Consider the following 17758-nt stretch of genomic DNA (forward strand, 5'->3'; position numbering starts at 1 on the left):
ATCTCGCCTGCCCTTCCGGGCCGAGAAGCGCCCTTGCCCCTGTCAAAGATGGCGAACGTTGACACGTCAGAGGTGGGAGGCGGGAGGCGACGCGGCCCGTTCCGGTTGAGGGAGAGGCGGCGGCGGCGGCGGGACGACGGCGATGGCGGCGACGGCGTCTGCCGAGGCGGCGGCGCTGGACGCCCTGAAGCGGGGCGGCCCGGGGGCGGCCGAGTCGCTCTTCGAGGCGCACGCGGTGGCGGAGCTGAGGGCCGTGGAGCGGCAGGTCCGCGCGGGCATCGAGGGCAAACGGGAGGAGCTCCGGCAGATGGTCGGCGAGCGCTACCGGGACCTCATCGAGGCGGCCGACACCATTGCCGAGATGCGGCTCAGCGCCGAGCACCTCGTGGAGGCCGTGCGGGGGCTGCAGCAGCGGCGGGCCAAGGGACGCGCCCGAGGGGGCGGCGCCCCTCATAACGGTCAGCCCGCCGCGCGGAGGCCGGCGGTTGAGGTGGGGACTTGCTGAGGGGCGCGGTGGGGGGAGGGCGCGTGTGTGTGTGTGGGGGGGGGGTCTTAAACCTGGCTCCCGCCAGCTGCTGTGGGTGGACTACAACTCCCGTAAGTGCATCACAGGTTCAGGAAATGGTCTGAGGTGATTGGGAAGCCATTACGTCGTTTAATACAGTGCTACCCAATCTCATGGATTTATTTATTTTTTGGTTCGGGGTGGTGGGGGGGGTGTTTGCAGGCAAAGTTGCTGAGCTTTTTTGTTTTTATAAAGGGGATACACCAAAGTTGTTGAATGGGGGTGTCACGGTTATATATATATATATATATATCACGGGTGTGTGTGTTTATATGTGTTTGTGTGTGTGTATATACACGCGCGCACACACACATATATGCATATATACACACATAAACACCCCACAAGGAGGACATGGCTACACCCTGCTGTTTTTGGACTACAACTCCTACTACCCCTGACCTGCTGGCTAGGGAGGATGGGAGTTGCAGTCTCAACAACTGCTGGGGACTCAGGTTTGAGAAGCACTAGATTTCCCCCAATTAATTAACAATCGCCTTTGTTCATTAGAAGCTTCCTACCCTATTGAGGAAGCAGGAGAAGGTGTAAGTGCATTGTAGGCGGTTCAGGAAATTATCTGGGGCAATGTGAAGCTGTTACATTGTTTAAAGCAGTGTTTCCCAAACTTGTGTCTGCTTGGGGTTTCCTTTGTCTCTCCCCCCCCCCCCCCCCCGGGTTAATTAACAGTTAACTTTGCTAGTTAGAGACATTCTACCCATCAAAATGTATGAGGAAGCAGGAGAAGCCGTAAGCGCACTACAGGTTCTGGCAGAGCTTTATTTTTCAGCCGGAACTCAGTTCTGTCACCTCTCAGGTGGGCGCCATTGCCATTCTTAAGAGAACAAGGGAGGTCTTCATGGTGAGTTCTGGCACCTTTTTTTCTAGGAAAATAGAACTGGAATCATTCAGAAAATGATCTGGGTAATGCGAAGCTGTTACATCATTTAAAACTTGAAAAGTGAGTTAGTCTGATCAGTGTTTTGATGGGTGAGCTCCTGGGTAAGCGTTCCAAAGTAAAAAGATTAATAAAGCAAAGCAGAGCCAATAAAGCAAAACAGAGGTGGGAACTAGCTGGGTTTTTTGCCCTAGGTGAAGCCTCCAGAAGGGCACCATTGAGGCTTCCAGCCTGTTTGTGCATTTGCAAATATGTGGCGTTTGTGTGCCAAACTGGGTCTTTGTTCCCGGTGAAATAAAGCCTACTTTTGCCCCTGTAGCAAAGAGAACTGATATGTGTTATGTTAACTTATGCCTTAACCTCCATGATCGTATTATAAACTTTCTTATAAGTAGCTAGCTACCCATGTTGCTTATCTACTAGTACAGCTCCTGCGGGAATCTTTTGTCCTTTTTGAGTTAGTAAACATGGGTAAACTGTGCACTTAATATAACAAACCCTGTGGCATATAGTTATATGAACTATAATTCTGAATATATGCTAGCAACATCTCCTCTTTTTCAAAACGCTTTCAATCCATGCGCCAGTAGTTTCTGTATGTGCATCAATTTATTTCATAGGGTGCACATATTTTTCCCTACCTAGGCAGTACGCCAGTCACAGGAGAAGTTCTACTGTTTGGCAGCACAGATCCAACTACTACTGCAGATTCCTGAGAAAATCTGGAGTGCTATGGAATCCTCTCAGTACTTATATGCCACCCAGTTGTACCTGCTATGCTGCCACCTCCAGCGCCTCCTGCAGCTGGATTCTTCTGGCACCAGCTACAGCCCAATTCTGGCACGTTTTCCTATCCTTGCACGACAAGTAGCTGCAGCTAGCCATTTCCGGTAAGTAGCCAGCCAATTTCTTCTTCTTCTTCTAGCTTTGCTCATCTTGTTGCTGTGATGCATGAGCTGCATCATGATTGGATTACAGTAACACACTTAACTACAGGACTGCCCTCGAAAGCAACTAGAATGTTTTAGTTGCTGTGAAATGTTACCGCAAATGCTGTTGGGGTTTGTTAGCTGCTTTGCGTGCCTTTGTGCAAAGTGAGATAAAAATGTTAATATTAATTTAAAAAGGCTTATTTTGAACAGTAGGCCTTCCTCTCCCAAGAACTTGGACTTAGAAATGGTATCAGAGACACAAAAGATGCTGCTAAGTAGTTTAGAGAACTATAGTCCTGCAGTTTTGTCACTAAGCACAGAATAAGGTATTTTAACTGCAAATCTGTCAGTTTCCATAATATTCTGAGAATCTCTACTATTTGATTTCTACCACCCATTGTTGTGAAGGATTTATGACAAGCAATAATGGGTGCAGTTCTTAAAACTTTAAAACCCAGCGGCAATGAGTGTATGCTTAAGGTGAGTGTATGCTTAAGCTGCATAGCTTGGCTGTTGAACCTCTACAAGGAAGTAGAGAGTTCAGAAAATTAAACAAACAATATTCAAATTGTTTCCTGAGTTGCTCCTGAAAAATTAGTCTCTTGGATGTGTTCAGTTCTATCTTGCTTTCCTTATGGAAAACTGAACCAAGTGTGTGTTGGTGATTGGATAGGCTCCTGAGTGCTGCCAAAAGTTCTGACATTGCAACAGAAGCAGGTGTGTGAGTAAATGGGTACATACACATTTCTGGTTTAGAAGCTGCAGCTGCAGTCACTTTCTGCAACAGCTCCTCTGCCTTATGGCTAAGTCGAAAATATGATTGACTCAATTGCGGAGACTATCTGGAGCTATGTATTGCTTAGCCCTAGCTTTTGGATTATGTTATGCATGCAAATTACTGTAGAATCTGGGAGAAGTTTGTTTTGGTTGCACCAGAGCCATTTATTAAAACTTCCCTGATGTTTGAGTTGGACATTTCACATGAATATTGATTGCTTACTTTATATACACACACACACACACACACACACACACACACACACACCACATACACACACAATCTTCTAAATGGATTGCATCCACTCTAGACACTTGCTTCTGGTCATTCTGCTGGTTGTAATGCGTTCCCTCGGAGGATTGATGATAAGCCTAAAATTAGTATGCTGTGTTAGATTTGGTTGTCCATCTAGATTGGTGTTCTTTGTTTAGGGTTTTTTTTTATCTAATACTTTTGGGAGAAGGAAGAAGATCAGGAACCTTTGGGACTGTACATTATATTTAGGTCTATCTCTGACCATTATTGCTGTTGGCTTTCTGAAATGCGTACTCCATATATGCCACTTTCTTGCCAAAGCACTAAAAATGTTGGATACAGTGGTGCCTCGCAAGACGAAAAGAATCCGTTCTGCGATTCTCTTTGTCTAGCGGTTTTTTCGTCTTGCGAAGCAAGCCCATTGACGGCTTAGCGGATTAGCGCTATTAGCGGCTTTTAGTAGCTTATCAGCTTAGCGGATAAGCTGATAAGCGGCTTAGTGGCTTAGAAAAAGGGGGGAGAAAGGGAAAAAAACCCGCAGGAACTCGCAAGACATTTTCGTCTTGCGAAGCAAGCCCATAGGAAATTCGTTTTGCAAAGCACCTCCAAAACGGAAAACCCTTTCGTCTAGCGGGTTTTTCGTCTTGCGAGGCATTCGTCTTGCGGGGCACCACTGTATAGTGATGGTTTAAAAAAATCTAACAGACATATTTTAAAAAAGAAAATAAAAAATAGAGTGAAAAGGAATATAAGCATATACCTGCTGCAGTTCTGTACCCATTTGCCTTTGAGTAAGCTCCAAGAATTAAGTGGGACTTACTTCTGAACAGGATTGTGCAGTTGAGTGCCATCTCTTTCATACTGTACATAAAGGAGTTACATAATTACCAGGCAGCATGGTCACTGCAGGAAACAGTTTGGGGAAGAGGGACCAGCTGAGCTGATGGTGTATGACGCTTTTACTAACTTGCCCTTTTTTAATATGTGGCCAATTGGAATGGCTGCTGCTGAAGGCAATTCTAGGAAGAGAGGAGCAAACTGGAATTGGTCCTAGCCACGCTGATGAAAGGGGTTTGCATCCACAGCATAATAGCTTTAATATCACTTTTTAGTCTATTAACATAGATCCGAGTTATTATTCACCCAAAGCTCCCTTCAGTTAGGCAAGAGAAGTAAAATAGCTACCACTTTCTTTATGACGTTATGCAGCTCTAAGCTATCATTTCCCACCACTGATTCTTGTTTTGAACTTTGCATTTCTTCATTGAGTGTTGCACAGCACACCTCTTGACGGTGCCTCCTTTGTCTACCAATTAGGTCAACAATCCTACATGAGAGCAAGTTGCTACTGAAATGCCAGACCGTTTTGGACCAAGCCGTAGCAGAGGCATTGTGTTCAGCCATGCTTCTTGAGGGGAGTTCTCCACGCCAGGCTCTTGCTGACTTCCTGCTGGCCAGGAAATCTGCAATTCAGCAGCTTCTGGATCAGCCCCATCATGGTGAGTGCAAGTGAAATTTTCATCTAAATCAGTGTACAGTAACCTCGGGTTACGTACTGCCCTTGTTGCGTATCCTACAGGATACGCATGCGGCAAACCCAGAAATAATGGGAAGGCTTTTGACGCCTGTGCAGAAGCAGGCTACCGCCACATGCACCTGTGCAGAACAGGCACTTCTGGTTACGAATGTTTTGGGGTGCGCACGGACCCCCAGAATGAATTAAAATCGTATCCAGAGGTATCACTGTACCATCTCAGGCCACTTCCCTGGTCTGAACCTTTGTTTCTTCCATCAGATGGACACTAAGCAGACTTATTCCTACACTGAATAAATGTTTATTGGTTTCAGAGATGTCAATGTTTCCCCACCCCATTAATAAAGTAATGGCTATATATCTGCCTTGTCTTTGGAGAAGTCACTAACAGTAGTTCACTTGAGACTGCTGTAGTTTTGGGATTATTTCACAGCAATATTCATGTATTTCTAATCCTAAAGTAGAAGTAATAACTAGAAGGGTCTATTAACTAGCCGGATCGGATGTAAGGCCTTTTTTGAATGTAGGGATGACTACCACTGTGGCCCAAACTTCAGGAAATAACCCAGATGAATCAATAAGTGAAAATATTACTGCCAGCAGGGAGGCCCACCAGTCGATGTTAGATTTCAGCAGTTCTGGGGGCAAATATTCTATGCCTGGTGCTTTATTATTTTTAAACTGTGAAATTAAGGTTCTTGGCCTCAGTCATAGATACTGGAGGCCAGTCTGGTAAGTTTTCCAAAGATTCTGGTTTTTGGTTGACCTCATCATCCTGCCCATTATAGAGTGATAATATTGCATCTGATAGTACACACTGGAACATTACAAGTATTCTCCAGCAGGCCTGATATTGTATGCCAGAAGAGGCAGATGTCCTTATCGTGAGGGGCCTTTATTAAGATATGCCAAGCGTGTTTTTCTACTTCCTGTTTTTTTCCATCTTAGCAGCAGTTTATACTTCTGTCTGAGGGTGACATATTCATTAATTAAGAGGGGTAAATTAGAGTTCCTATATTTATGGTAATCTCTCTTCAGCTGGCTTTTAGCCTGCTTGCACTCTTTGTCGAACCAGCTGGAAGATCTGATCAATCTTCTTGAGCCACTAGGTCTTGCAACCTTTCAGTCAAAATCTTAAATAAATTCATAGCCTCAGCAGCAGAGGTAGCTGAGATAATAGCAGTATGATTAGTCCTTAAGTCATCTGCATGAAGGTGAGTCAGCGCTAGATTGAGTACTGGTGTCCACTTAATTCTATTGCCTGCAGGAACACCTAAGTTTGTATTAGAGATAAATTGAGTTTTGGGGGGGAGAATTGTTAAAGTTAGAATCTTAAGAGTTGGAAGGGACACAAGGGTCATCTAGTCCAACTCCCTGCAATGCAGGAATCTCAGCTAAAGCATCCATGACTGATGGCCATCCAATCACTGCTAAAAAACCTCCAAGGAAGGAGAGTTGACTACCTCTCATGGGAGTCTGCTCCACTGCCGAACAGCTCTTACTTTCAGAAGGTTTTTTTCACTTGTTTAGTCTTAAATCTACTTTCTTGTCACTTGAAGCCATTGCCTCGAGTCCTGCCCTCCAGGAGAAAACAAGCATGCTCCCTCTTCTATGTCACAGTCCTTAAGATATTTGAAAATGGCTATCATATCTCCTCTTAGTCTCCTCTTTTCCAGGCTAAACATACCCAGCTGCTTCAAGCGCTCCTCATAAGGATTAGTTTCCAAACCCTTGATCATCTTGGTTGCCATCTTCTGCACATGTTCTAGCTTGTCAACATCCTTCTTAAATTGTGGTTGTTGTTTGGATAACATTTTAAAACTGCTGTTTCTCCTCCCCCCCCCCCAGTTGAATTTTGAGGATATGGAAATATGTTAACCATCAAATGATCCTTTTTTTCTTTGCAACCCAGGGCAGCAATTGCAATGCAGAAGAAAGCGTCTGTCTATGAGCACAATACTTCTACCTTGCAAAATGGCTGCTATTATTCACTGGCTTTTTTTTTAACCAGATGCTGGCATTAAAGCGCAAGTTTGTTCCTTGGTGGAGCTGCTAGCCACAACCCTGTATCAAGCACATGCCCTCTTCTATTCCCTGCCAGAGGGAATGCCTTCAGACCCATCTCTTCCCTGTGGCTTGCTCTTCTCAACCCTGGAGACCATCACAAGCCAGCATCCAGCAGGTGAGCAGCAAAACTGGTAGGGACTATGCAAAATTACCATGTTATCGTTGGTCAAGGCCTAGTTTAATCCTCAGTAGCCTGACCTCTCTTCTCCCCTAGGTAAGGGCATCACAGCTTTGAAGGAAGAAACCAAGCTGAGCAGCTCATTCAAATATTTGCCATCTTCCATCGCAGAATTCCAGCCAACACTCAGAACTCTGGCACATCCTATTAGCCAGGATTACCTTAGAGATACACTTCAGAAATGGATCAATATGTGAGTCTGAGGAACTAGCTTTGCCATCGTGATCCAATTGAAAAGCACATTGCCTGGTCCATTGTAGACTTGGGTAAAACTCTGGTTGTGTGAAAATCATTGTGGTTGGCAGTGCTTTTTTCCTAAAAAAATGTTTAGGGGTACTCTCATTCCGTCTGAGACTCAGGAAACACTGTGGCAGGAAATGAGGTCGCCATCGGGGGTAGCAGCGGAACTGATGATTCACCGTGCTACAGAAGAAACTAAAAAAATTAAAATTTTCAGTTTCTTCTCCCATTAGATTCACAAAATGTTTAGGGGTATGCATACCCCTGCATCCCCCCAGAAAAAAGCACCGGTGGTTGGTACTGATTACCTGAATTTCATAGATTGAACAAATTAAGAAAAAGATGCAGCTTTCAAAAGTGTACCTAGATATTTCGTAGCACCCTAACTATTGTGGAATATGGCCTTCTGCTGGTCTCATTTGCTTCCTGCTGCCTCTGGGTTCACTCTGGGATAATTCTGGTCCATCTGACAGCCCTAACTAGCCAGGTAGTGCTGCCTTCTCAGCATCATTGTACCTTACCTTGGTCAGATTGGGGTCCACAGGTTTACAGGTGAAGCCAGTCCGGCATTCCCGTCAGTGCACCTGCACAGTCCCAACTTTGTTTTTGTCCTGCCCCATTTCAGTTCTGGGTAAGGTGCAGCAATGGAAAGTCATTTTAGTTGCTCCACCCTACCAACCAAATATTGTGCTTTAGTTTTCTGTCACTGCAAGGTGGACATTTGAACTCTATTTATTCTCTTTGTCATGATCAATTTTATGCTCCAGTCACCACACAAGTGGAGGCTCAATATATTTGAACTCTCTTCCTGAGAACACTGCTGTGTTAAAACACTAGTGAAAGATGAGTGCCTATTTTGAGTTCTTCATAATTTCATCTGTATTTACAAGATTGTGACACTTCACCTACCCATCATCCTTAGTTCAGGGAGAGTGTGAGTTTATCTTTACCCTTTGCCATCACATTGGCTCCTAGTTACGCTTGTTTGACCCTTCTTGTACCTGATTCAGTAAAGGCCACAATTAACGTAAGCAGATGAGTATTTTTCAATGCAGTTTTTAATTACTATGCAGGAAGAAGTAGTGGCTCTGCAATTATTGTGCAGGGAAAAGTAACTCCCAAGGGAGTCCTTTAGGCAGTGACTCATCTCCTAGCATTTCTTTCAGGTGCAATGATGACATCAGATCTGGGATCACAAACTTACTGGTTTATGTGAAGAGCCTTAAAGGTCTGGCTGGAATCCGTGATGCTGTGTGGGAACTGCTCACCAGTGAGTCCATGAGTCAGAACTGGGAGACAGTATGTCACCGGCTCCTTGACAAACCCATCTTTTTTTGGGAAGATTTGTTACAACAGCTTTTCTTGGACAGATTACAGGTAATATATTGTCAGAGTTGGGCTAGGTAGCTTAAAGGTTAACAAACTAAGCCAAAATATTATTTGCCATGGAAATTGAGCTTTTTGGTTTTGGACAATAGCTACTCCTGTGTAGGACTAGTTCAGAGATGTTTTTGATGTATTAGGAAATTTCCACTCTGGTTCTCTTTATGTGTAAAGGGAACTTTGTTCAGAGTAGAACTATCATCTGATTCTTATCATTTGTAGCAAAATATTGAAGCATCCACAAGCTCTTGTTTCCTCCTAACCCACGCTGGATAAATTATTCTTATAATAATTATATATAATTATAATACTGTATATGTATTCTTTATACCTGGATACATCTTCCTGTTTACTTTCTAGAGATTGGAAACCCATTTGACTGCATATTTGGTAGCAATATACTTTTTATGCTTACCACTTTTCCAACTTGGTCTAACTGTGTATTGATTCCTTTGACATCAATTTTGAGTGGAACTTTGGGAAGAACCTTGGGGTTAAAGGGGGGGCAGATCCCAAGGACATTCCTCAAAACCTGAATGTTGGAGTTTATGTACACCCTGCTGTTTCCTGCCATATCTTAAAAGCATTCCCATGCTTCTGGTTTTGTCTGTGGTGATGTACCAGCTTTTGTCTCTGTGTAATGAGTTTTTCTCTTCCAGACGCTGACAAAGGAAGGATTTGATGACATCTCCAGCAGCTCCAAGGAGCTCCTTGTTGTGTCTGTACAGGAGCTTGAAGCTAAGGTTGATGCATCTTCCCACAACAAAAATATGCTATTTGAACATAACATGGCCTCTTTCTTATGGTCAGAGAATCCAAATGACTTGCCACCCGATGCAGCCTGGATCAGTGTGGCGAACCGCAGTCAGTTCACCAAGAGTGGGTTATCCATGAAGGCCCAGGCCCACAGCCCACGAGTTCAAAGCTTCTGCAGCGCTCTGGATTCCAAGCTGAAGGCCAAGTTGGAGGACCTTCTGTCCTACTTGCCCTCTGACTCCTCTCTGCCTAAGGATGCTCTGCGTGTGCAACCCAGGAACTCTGCCTTTGACAGGTTTGCTGATGCAGGCACAGTAGAAGAACTGCTGCGCAGCCACTGCATCGGCTGTGTGGATTATGTGCTGGGTTGTGTTAGGGAAGAGCTGCATCAGGCTCAGGATGTACTTCAAGGATGTGCAGACGCTTTGCACAACCCCAAAATCAACACTGTTCTCTTCATGGCACGGCTCTGCCGATCGTTGGGGGAGTTATGCCCGCATTTGAAACAGTGCATTCTGGGTAAATCAGGTTACACAGAAAATGTTCTGAGGGAGGCTTGGCCTTTGAAAAAGGTTGGGAAAGGGAAAACTCAAGAGGTGAATCCCATAAAGGCTAAGTGGCAAGAATTAAAAGAACGGCTGCTGCAGCATAGCCTGTCTGCCTATCGGATTTGGAGCACAGCTGTTGCTAAAGTGAGTTTCTGTCTTGAAGGTGGTGGAATATCCCTTTCCTCTTTGGTTTGTTTTTTTTACTGCATCCAGTGCCTCCTACCTTACCATAAGAACTGCTGTTTGGTTGTGGCAGGGGTCAGCAATGTGCGGCCCATAGGCCGGAAGCAGCCCACAGAGGCCATTTAACTGGCCCACGAGCTGCCCCAGAACCGAGCTGCCTGCTCGGTGAGTCCCAGGGCACTGCACTAAACTGGTGCCGTGACTTGCTTCAGTGGTTTGGAAATCATGTCTGCGCAGGAGCCGGAAATCGCAGGAATGCGCGCGATCCGGCTCACAGAGAGATCTCCGCGGGTCCGATACAGCCCAGGCAAGGTAAACCTTGCTGACCCCTGGTTTGTGTGGACCCTGTTATTAGATGTTTGAAATCTGCAACAGATTGTAAAAAGGCAGGGAAATGTCTGAGCAGTATTCTCTTGTGTGCAGAAATGTCTTGAATCCTACTAGAATGCAATGAAGATCCTTGGCTTTTCCATGTTTCCTCACCAGAGCTGTGACACGACATTTAGCTCAGATAGCAAAGCAGGATTTTGCTAAAATCCAGGCTGATTATGCCTATTTTTCCCATGCTTCCCTCCATATCTGTGTCTGCCTCTCAACACGTTAGGCCAAACAAATTGCTTCACAGAATAATTAATTTTTGGTAGAAATAGTACTAAAATAAAATAAAGGATTTGAAATGAAGGAATGGAATTTGGTAGGACACTTTTGGTGCCAGAATGCCAAATGGCAGTTTTCAGAAATTTCATATGTGAAAAATGATGCTGTGATAGTTGCATGCTGACAACCTATGGGCCCCAAATCTCACTTGGGTATAAAAAGATTGGTTCTGACATTCTCCTGCTGCCGTTATTTGTATTTTATACTAGGTCCTGGTTCAGGGGTTCACACAGTCATTGTTAAAGGGTCAAGCTGGATCCATTCTGGCAACAGCCACCAACTGGGAAGAGATTGAAATTGAAGAAGAGACTGAGACTGGAAGCAGTGTAAAGTCCAAGATACGGCTCCCTGTGCAGGTGGGTGGAAAGCAGTAAGATGCACACCAACGGTTTGTCTGTACAGTGTTCTCAGTTTACATATGGGAAAGGGGAACTGATATTCAAATGTGCTCAATAACCCAGCAGTAGAGCTGAGCTGAGACTGAAGCCCAAATCTCCTCAGTGCCTTTTCTGAGAAGATTGTGGAATGTTACAAAAGTGCAGTGGGGTTCTGATAGCCACTTGGTTTGATTTTCTTTTCCCCCCTGATCATACCTCTAGAGAACAGGAATGACAGTCATTAGCATCCAGCACCTGCCTGCAGTTTCAGGTGGACTGGAAGCATAGAAGCCCCACTTCTTTCCTCTTGTTCCTGTCAAAATAAGTGATATTCATTCATACTAAGAAGGCACATTTAGTACCAACTTGTGTTATTGAGTCTTAGAAATGTATAGATTTTGATGACACAGTTTAGAAGGTTCATATGTAGACTTAACCTGTTGAGGGGTTGATTTATAGCAAGAGGGGGTAACCTGTGGTCTTCCAGAAGCTGTTAAGACTATAGCTTCCATCTTCCCTGACCGCTGAGCATGCTGGCAAGGGCTGATGGGATTTGAAGTCCAACTTCTGGAGGGCCACAAGTTGCCACATTTGTAATACCACTTTATGCAGTTCAGGATAAGTGTCACTGTCAAAAGGAGTATGGAGCTGGCAAAGTAAAAAAACAAACACTTGTCCTTAACGTAACGTTTCCACCACTGGTATTCTTCACAGCCATCATGGTGCGTCCAGTCCCTGCTCTTCAGTTTGTGCCAAGAAGTCAATCGAGTTGGAGGTCATACCCTTCCCAAGGTCACCTTGCAAGAACTACTGAAGACATGTGTGACTGAAGTATTAGCTGGCTATGAAAAACTGTCAGGAGCGAGCCAGGAAAAGGTGCGTTGTTGGGGATCTGTGGACCACTGCACACTGTTTGACTAGTTTGATAATCCTGCTCCAAGTGTGTATTCGAAAACCCAGGAAATGAAAAATGTGAATTGTCAAGAGCAAAACTATTGATTGGCTCCCGCTTTGCAAGGCTCACTCATGGGAAAAGTTCTAACGCAGGAGCAGCCAATGTGGTGCCCACAGATGTTGCTGAGCTCAGTGCCCATCAGCCCCAGTCAGTGTAGCCAGTGGTGGTTCAACAACATTTGTAGGGTGACACATTCTGTCCCTTCAGACCATCTCGCTAGTTGAAAAAGCGAAGGGTGTATCTTTTGGGACTTTAATTGCACTGGGTTTTCGCTAACCAAGTTGTACTCAGAACAGACCACTGAAAGTTTTGTTAAGTTGCTTGGAGAGCTTTTTGTGTAGCAATAAACTATTAAGTTCAAGTAAATAATAAAAAATTATAGGCCTAAATTGGTCATGTCAGTTAATTTCAGTGGACATACTCTGAGAATCAGTAATGCTGGCTTACAGCAAACCATTAGTCCTTGCACATTTTCATAGCAGCACTTGAACGCCCAGGTCAGTACTAAAAAAGTATACTAGAAGCCTGACAGTATCTTTGCCCATGAATAAATGTGATTGAAATTGGCGCTACTTACAAGTATGTACCGTATTTTTTGCTCTATAAGACTCACTTTTTCCCTCCTAAAAAGTAAGGGGAAATGTGTGTGCGTCTTATGGAGCGAAATCAGGCTGCGCAGCTATCCCAGAAGCCAGAACAGCAAGAGGGATTGCTGCTTTCGCTGCGCAGCGACCCCTCTTGCTGTTCTGGCTTCTGGGATTCAGAATTTTTTTTTTCTTGTTTTCCTCCTACAAAAACTAGGTGCGTCTCATGCTCTGGTGCGTCTTATAGAGCGAAAAATACAGTATGTGTTTGACTGTGGCATTAATCTTGCTTTCACCTCTTCTCTAGAAGATAGCCAATCTCAGAGCAGCTCGGTTAACATAGGGCAGCATTCTATAGCAGCTATCCTATCTTTAAAAGACATCTGAAGACAGCCCTGTTTAGGGAAGTTTTTAGTATTTAATGCTGTACTGTTTTTAACATTTGATTGGGAGCTGCCCAGAGTGGCTGGGGGGACTCAACCAGATGGGTGGGTATTATTATTATTATTATTATTCACCTAACTAGTCATGTCAGCAGAAGCCCTACATAACAGGGCTCCCCTGCCACCTGCAATTGGATTGGGGTGGGAGAACCTTCAAAGGCGCAAGCAGGGAGAGGGGTGGGGTAGTGTTCTGTCTGGCAAGCTGAAATACTTGCACAGAGGGAATGACTTGAAGAATAACATGTTGAATTGCACCCTGAGTGGAGACCCTTCTCCATGCAATGATATGACATGGTATGGGGAAACATCTGAATGATGCAACCACAGGAGCAGGTCAGATTACGCAGGTCTTTCTTATAGAGTTGAAGTTCTTAGTGGGGGAGGGTATGATTCCATGGGGGAAACCTGTATGTTTGTAACAGTGTGAGATCACTTTGCATGCTCGCACAAAAGCAGTTACAGGTAACTCTAAAATACGGGACACTGAATAAATTGAGATGTTCTACAACTGTCCGTGCTCTACCTTCTGTATGTAAGTGCTGCGATTCTTTGGCTATCTCTGCTATGAGATTTAAAACAAAAAAACAAAAATCCAGGTTCACAGGGGCCTAATAAACATTTTCACAGACTAGTGTGATTATCAGGGGACTGCCTTTAGTATTTTGGGCACAGGACATGATCTAGATGCTTAAAGTGATTGTTGATTAAACTTTAAATATATGTGAGGACTGCTGGCCTAGACATTTGCTTAAGAATCAACCTTATTTTTCCTTCCCGTTTCTAGAAAGAAGGGAAGTTACCCATCACTCAGAACAGGGCGTTGCAACTCTTGTATGATCTTCGGTATCTGAATATAGTCTTGACAACTAAGAGTGAAGATATGAAAGGCAGCAGAAACAAGCAGGATTCCAGGTACAGTGTTCTGTTGAGAGTTGAGTGTTTTCAACAGTGGGTTTATTTTTTATTCCCTTTGCAAACCTCAAAATGTTACTGCACCCTTTGTGCTCTAGGCACATTGCACTGATATATCGGTGTGTATGTGAGGCTATATGCAGGGCTAGTAGGCTCAGACTTGCTTGCCTAGATATCTCAGCTATTTTCTCTCACCTTTGCAGAGCTGAATCTAGGTAATATAATATTTTCCTACCAGCTCTGATTGTAACCACTACTTACTAAAAGTCAGTGCTGTTCATTGATTGATAATAAATTACGCTGAAGCGGGTAGAGTATACACTTGGATGCAGATCAGTCCATAGCTTAGGGCACGGATACAAGCAGATGAGGCTGGCTGGAGAAAAACCAAGCAAACCTGTATCTCACTCTTTCCATTTGCAGAAAGAAGGAGCACTAGAAGAGGTCCCACAACAGCAATCATGAGTAGCAAGATGCTCCCCGAAATCTGTAATCTGTGCATAAAGTTTTGTAACCAATAAGGAGCCATTTAACAGAAATCCTTGTCAGAAATCTTGCAGATCTGTACACACACCAGGAGATCAGCAGGGGCACAGCAGTGATTCCAGTCTCAGTAGTTTCAAGGAAAGGTTACATTAAGGCAGCTTGTTAGAAACAGGGCATCTTGCTATATAAAATGTATTTGGAACGTTTTAAGTTATTCCTCTGGCTTGTAAGGCATCAGTTCAACTGTAACTGGAAACCAGAATGTAGCTTTAAAAATGTTAAACTCTGTTCTCACTGAATTAAGGGACTTTTAAATAGCTCAGCACAGGATCCTGTTAATCATTCCATTACTATGGTTGGAAAGTGATTGAATGCCTGCTTTTTTTGTTTTCACATCAGTCTTTTCTTGTTGACTGTCAACAAGACTGTCAAAAATGTATCTCTGTCCGATATCAGCTTTACTCCCTCTGTTTCAGGATTGAGAAAGAGATAGACTTTCTGGAAAGTTATATAGATCCCTTCGACTTGGATGTCTTTACACCACACTTAAACAGCAACCTTAATCGTCTGGTGCAGCGGACCTCTGTAAGTTCAGGCAAAAGAACATAACTCTTGCAATTTTGTTTGGCTACTGTACTTAAAGATAGGGTGCTTTACTTGGTAAAATTGTACACATAGAAATGGTCTTTTGCACTTTGTTCCTTAGCAACAATCGAACCAGTACAATAATGAAAACCAAGGGGAAAGGGTTGTGTATGCATACAGTTGGATAGTGGTATAAGCACATTTTAGGGTACACTTTGATCATGCAGTCCAATAGTTCTCAATTATTTGCAGCATTCAGAATCAAAGCATTGTTTGTGTTTGTTTAAGGGTACTTCCTTTGCTGCTTTCCAATCTAATAAATCCTATTTCTGGTTCACTGAGCACTTGGCAGTTGCATCTACAGTGGTACCTCGGGTTAAGAACTTAATTCGTTCCAGAGGTCCGTTCTTAACCTGAAACTGTTCTTAACCCGAGACACCACTTTAGCTAATGGGGCCTCCCGTTGCCGCTGCCACATGATTTCTGTTCGCATCCTGAAGCAAAGTTCTTAACCCGAGGTACTATTTCTGGGTTAGCGGAGTCTGTAACCTGAAGTGTCTGTAATCCAAGGTACCACTGTACTGCCGCCACAACCAAGCAATTACCTTTTTCTGTGCTCCTCTAGGTCCTGTTTGGCTTATTAACAGGGGCAGAGAATCAGTACACCAGCCGAAGCAGTAATTTAACTTCTCAAGAATTACATAACATCCTACCTCTAGCATCTAGTCAAATCAGGTAAGTGACTCACGCTATAGGCAATAGGAAGTCCGTGAAACAAAGCACGTGGGGGTGCAAAATATCTTACCACTTTTTTCTTTTTTTCAGATTTGGGCTGTTGCCACTCAGCATGTCAAGCTCACGCAAGACTAAATCAGCTATGAGAAACACTGAACAGAAGGCTCAGGTTTGTTCCTTTATTCTAGCTTATGGTTTTCTCCACTCTTGCCAACTGTTTAGTTGCACTGGTAATGTTAATGCTAATATTTTCCTAGGGAGCCAGGGTGCTGTTGTTGGGTTTTTTTAAAAAAATAAATCAGAAACTCATGCCACAATTTCCTTTGGACACTTCAGGAGTAGCATATACTTTTCTAGGTTTGAAGATGAATTAGTTAAATACTTTGTCAAATTGTGTATAGGAGTCAATAGCAACATTAGCGTATATTGACAGCTTATCTCTAATAATAATAAGGTATGTTAAAGGAGTGATTAATCTAACTGTCTTGTACCCTTCATTCTAGTATGATGCTGACCAAGTAACCCCTGAAGAAATCTTGCTGGGGTATTAATGCATGTGTGAATTGAGTGGCTTCCTCTCCTTTGTAGGCTTCTGTGCTAAGGCTTGCTTATGTAGCCATAGAACTTGATAGCTGCTGTCAAACTTACCAAGTTTACATATGAGAAATTGAATGCATACTAGCAGCTGGCATGGGTTTCCTTCTGTATTGCCATGCAACTACACCCTAGAAGGTGCTGCAGGGAAGGGTGGACAAAGAGGTCTGAAGTTCTCAGTATGTAAAGAAATTCACATGTTAAGTATCAGAAGAACCTGTTGCTATGGCAGGGTTATGTTTGGACATATGTTGCACATACATTTTAATGAACCTAATTTTAGACTAAAATGAACCGACTGGTAATGTAAGACACTACTACATAAGCAAAACTGCCTCCCTTTCTGCTTGCCATTATGATGCTCCTTCCCTGTAGTAATAGAGTAAGCCTTTCAAAATAAGGGAAAGCTACTACTGTAGGTAAGAAAATGGACTTAACATGTCTGCCCGCTTACCTAGGAAGTTATTGATGGTTGCCGTAAGTGAAGCTGGGAGTAGGAGGCACTTTGAGCAGCAGACTGTGTTTCTGTGTCTCAAAAGCCTACAAGGGAAGTGTAAAATTTCCTGAACACGCCAAAAGGCTTCAAGGCAAGGATGATTGTTTCTACAGTTCTCTCTGCTACACAGAGAACTGCACATATTAACCCCCACCCCCACCCCGGTCTGGTTTTATATAGCTACTAATGAGCCTGCTCTGAATGCAAGCCAGCTTAAAAAGAAGAAAGCCTAGGAGGTTACTGACTTTCTTTTGCTAATTTAACAGATCCCAGCTGCTACCCTTCTAAGAGCAGAAGAGACGTTCCGCCCTGGCTCCCTGTTCAGGCAGCTTGCAGCTGAGGAGGAGGACACAGCAGCACCATCTTTATTTAAACTTGGCTGGCTCTCTAGCATGACCAAATGATTCAATAAAATGTGAATGATTGTACTTTTGGCATTGTAAAAAGCATCTACTTCAGCATAACTTAAGGGAGTGGAATTTAAGTTTTGGTACTTGCTGCCAAAGAGACTGGACCCTTGCTTAGGTAACTTGAAGCTATTAACAGAAAACATCTATTTTATAGCTGTTAGGTATTAAGAGACATAAGCAATGAAATGGTTACTATTGGTTTTGAGTACA

General features: G+C 43.7%; 1 protein-coding gene across 2 annotated transcripts; it reads left to right on the forward strand.

Annotated features, from left to right (window-relative positions):
• The first annotated feature begins 127 nt into the window (after positions 1-127).
• Positions 128-17566, forward strand: COG1 (component of oligomeric golgi complex 1). Of its 2 annotated transcripts, XM_079965383.1 has the most exons (15): positions 128-490; positions 2106-2350; positions 4743-4924; positions 6971-7141; positions 7241-7397; positions 8611-8821; positions 9487-10275; positions 11181-11327; positions 12063-12224; positions 14115-14242; positions 15205-15313; positions 15939-16048; positions 16139-16217; positions 16552-16592; positions 17405-17566. In XM_079965383.1, the coding sequence occupies exons 1-15, from the start codon at positions 143-145 to the stop codon at positions 17424-17426; spliced, it is 2901 nt and encodes a 966-aa protein (XP_079821509.1). In that variant the 5' UTR covers positions 128-142; the 3' UTR covers positions 17427-17566. The 2 variants fall into 2 exon arrangements, with proteins under 2 accessions (XP_079821509.1, XP_079821508.1); XM_079965382.1 differs by lacking the exon at positions 16552-16592.
• The last annotated feature ends 192 nt before the right edge of the window (positions 17567-17758 follow it).

This window comes from Podarcis cretensis (assembly GCF_951804945.1).
Source record: "Podarcis cretensis genome assembly, chromosome: 2".
Lineage (NCBI taxonomy): Eukaryota > Metazoa > Chordata > Lepidosauria > Squamata > Lacertidae > Podarcis > Podarcis cretensis.

What these genes read in the sequence shown, in the direction of transcription:
- COG1 (XM_079965382.1), top strand. Translation starts at nt 143, where the DNA reads ATGGCGGCGACGGCGTCTGCCGAGGCGGCGGCGCTGGACGCCCTGAAG. An exon ending in AGATACGGCTCCCTGTGCAG is followed by an intron (nt 11,328 to 12,062) that starts GTGGGTGGAAAG and finishes TATTCTTCACAG; the next exon opens with CCATCATGGTGCGTCCAGTC. An exon ending in AGAAACAAGCAGGATTCCAG is followed by an intron (nt 14,243 to 15,204) that starts GTACAGTGTTCT and finishes CCTCTGTTTCAG; the next exon opens with GATTGAGAAAGAGATAGACT.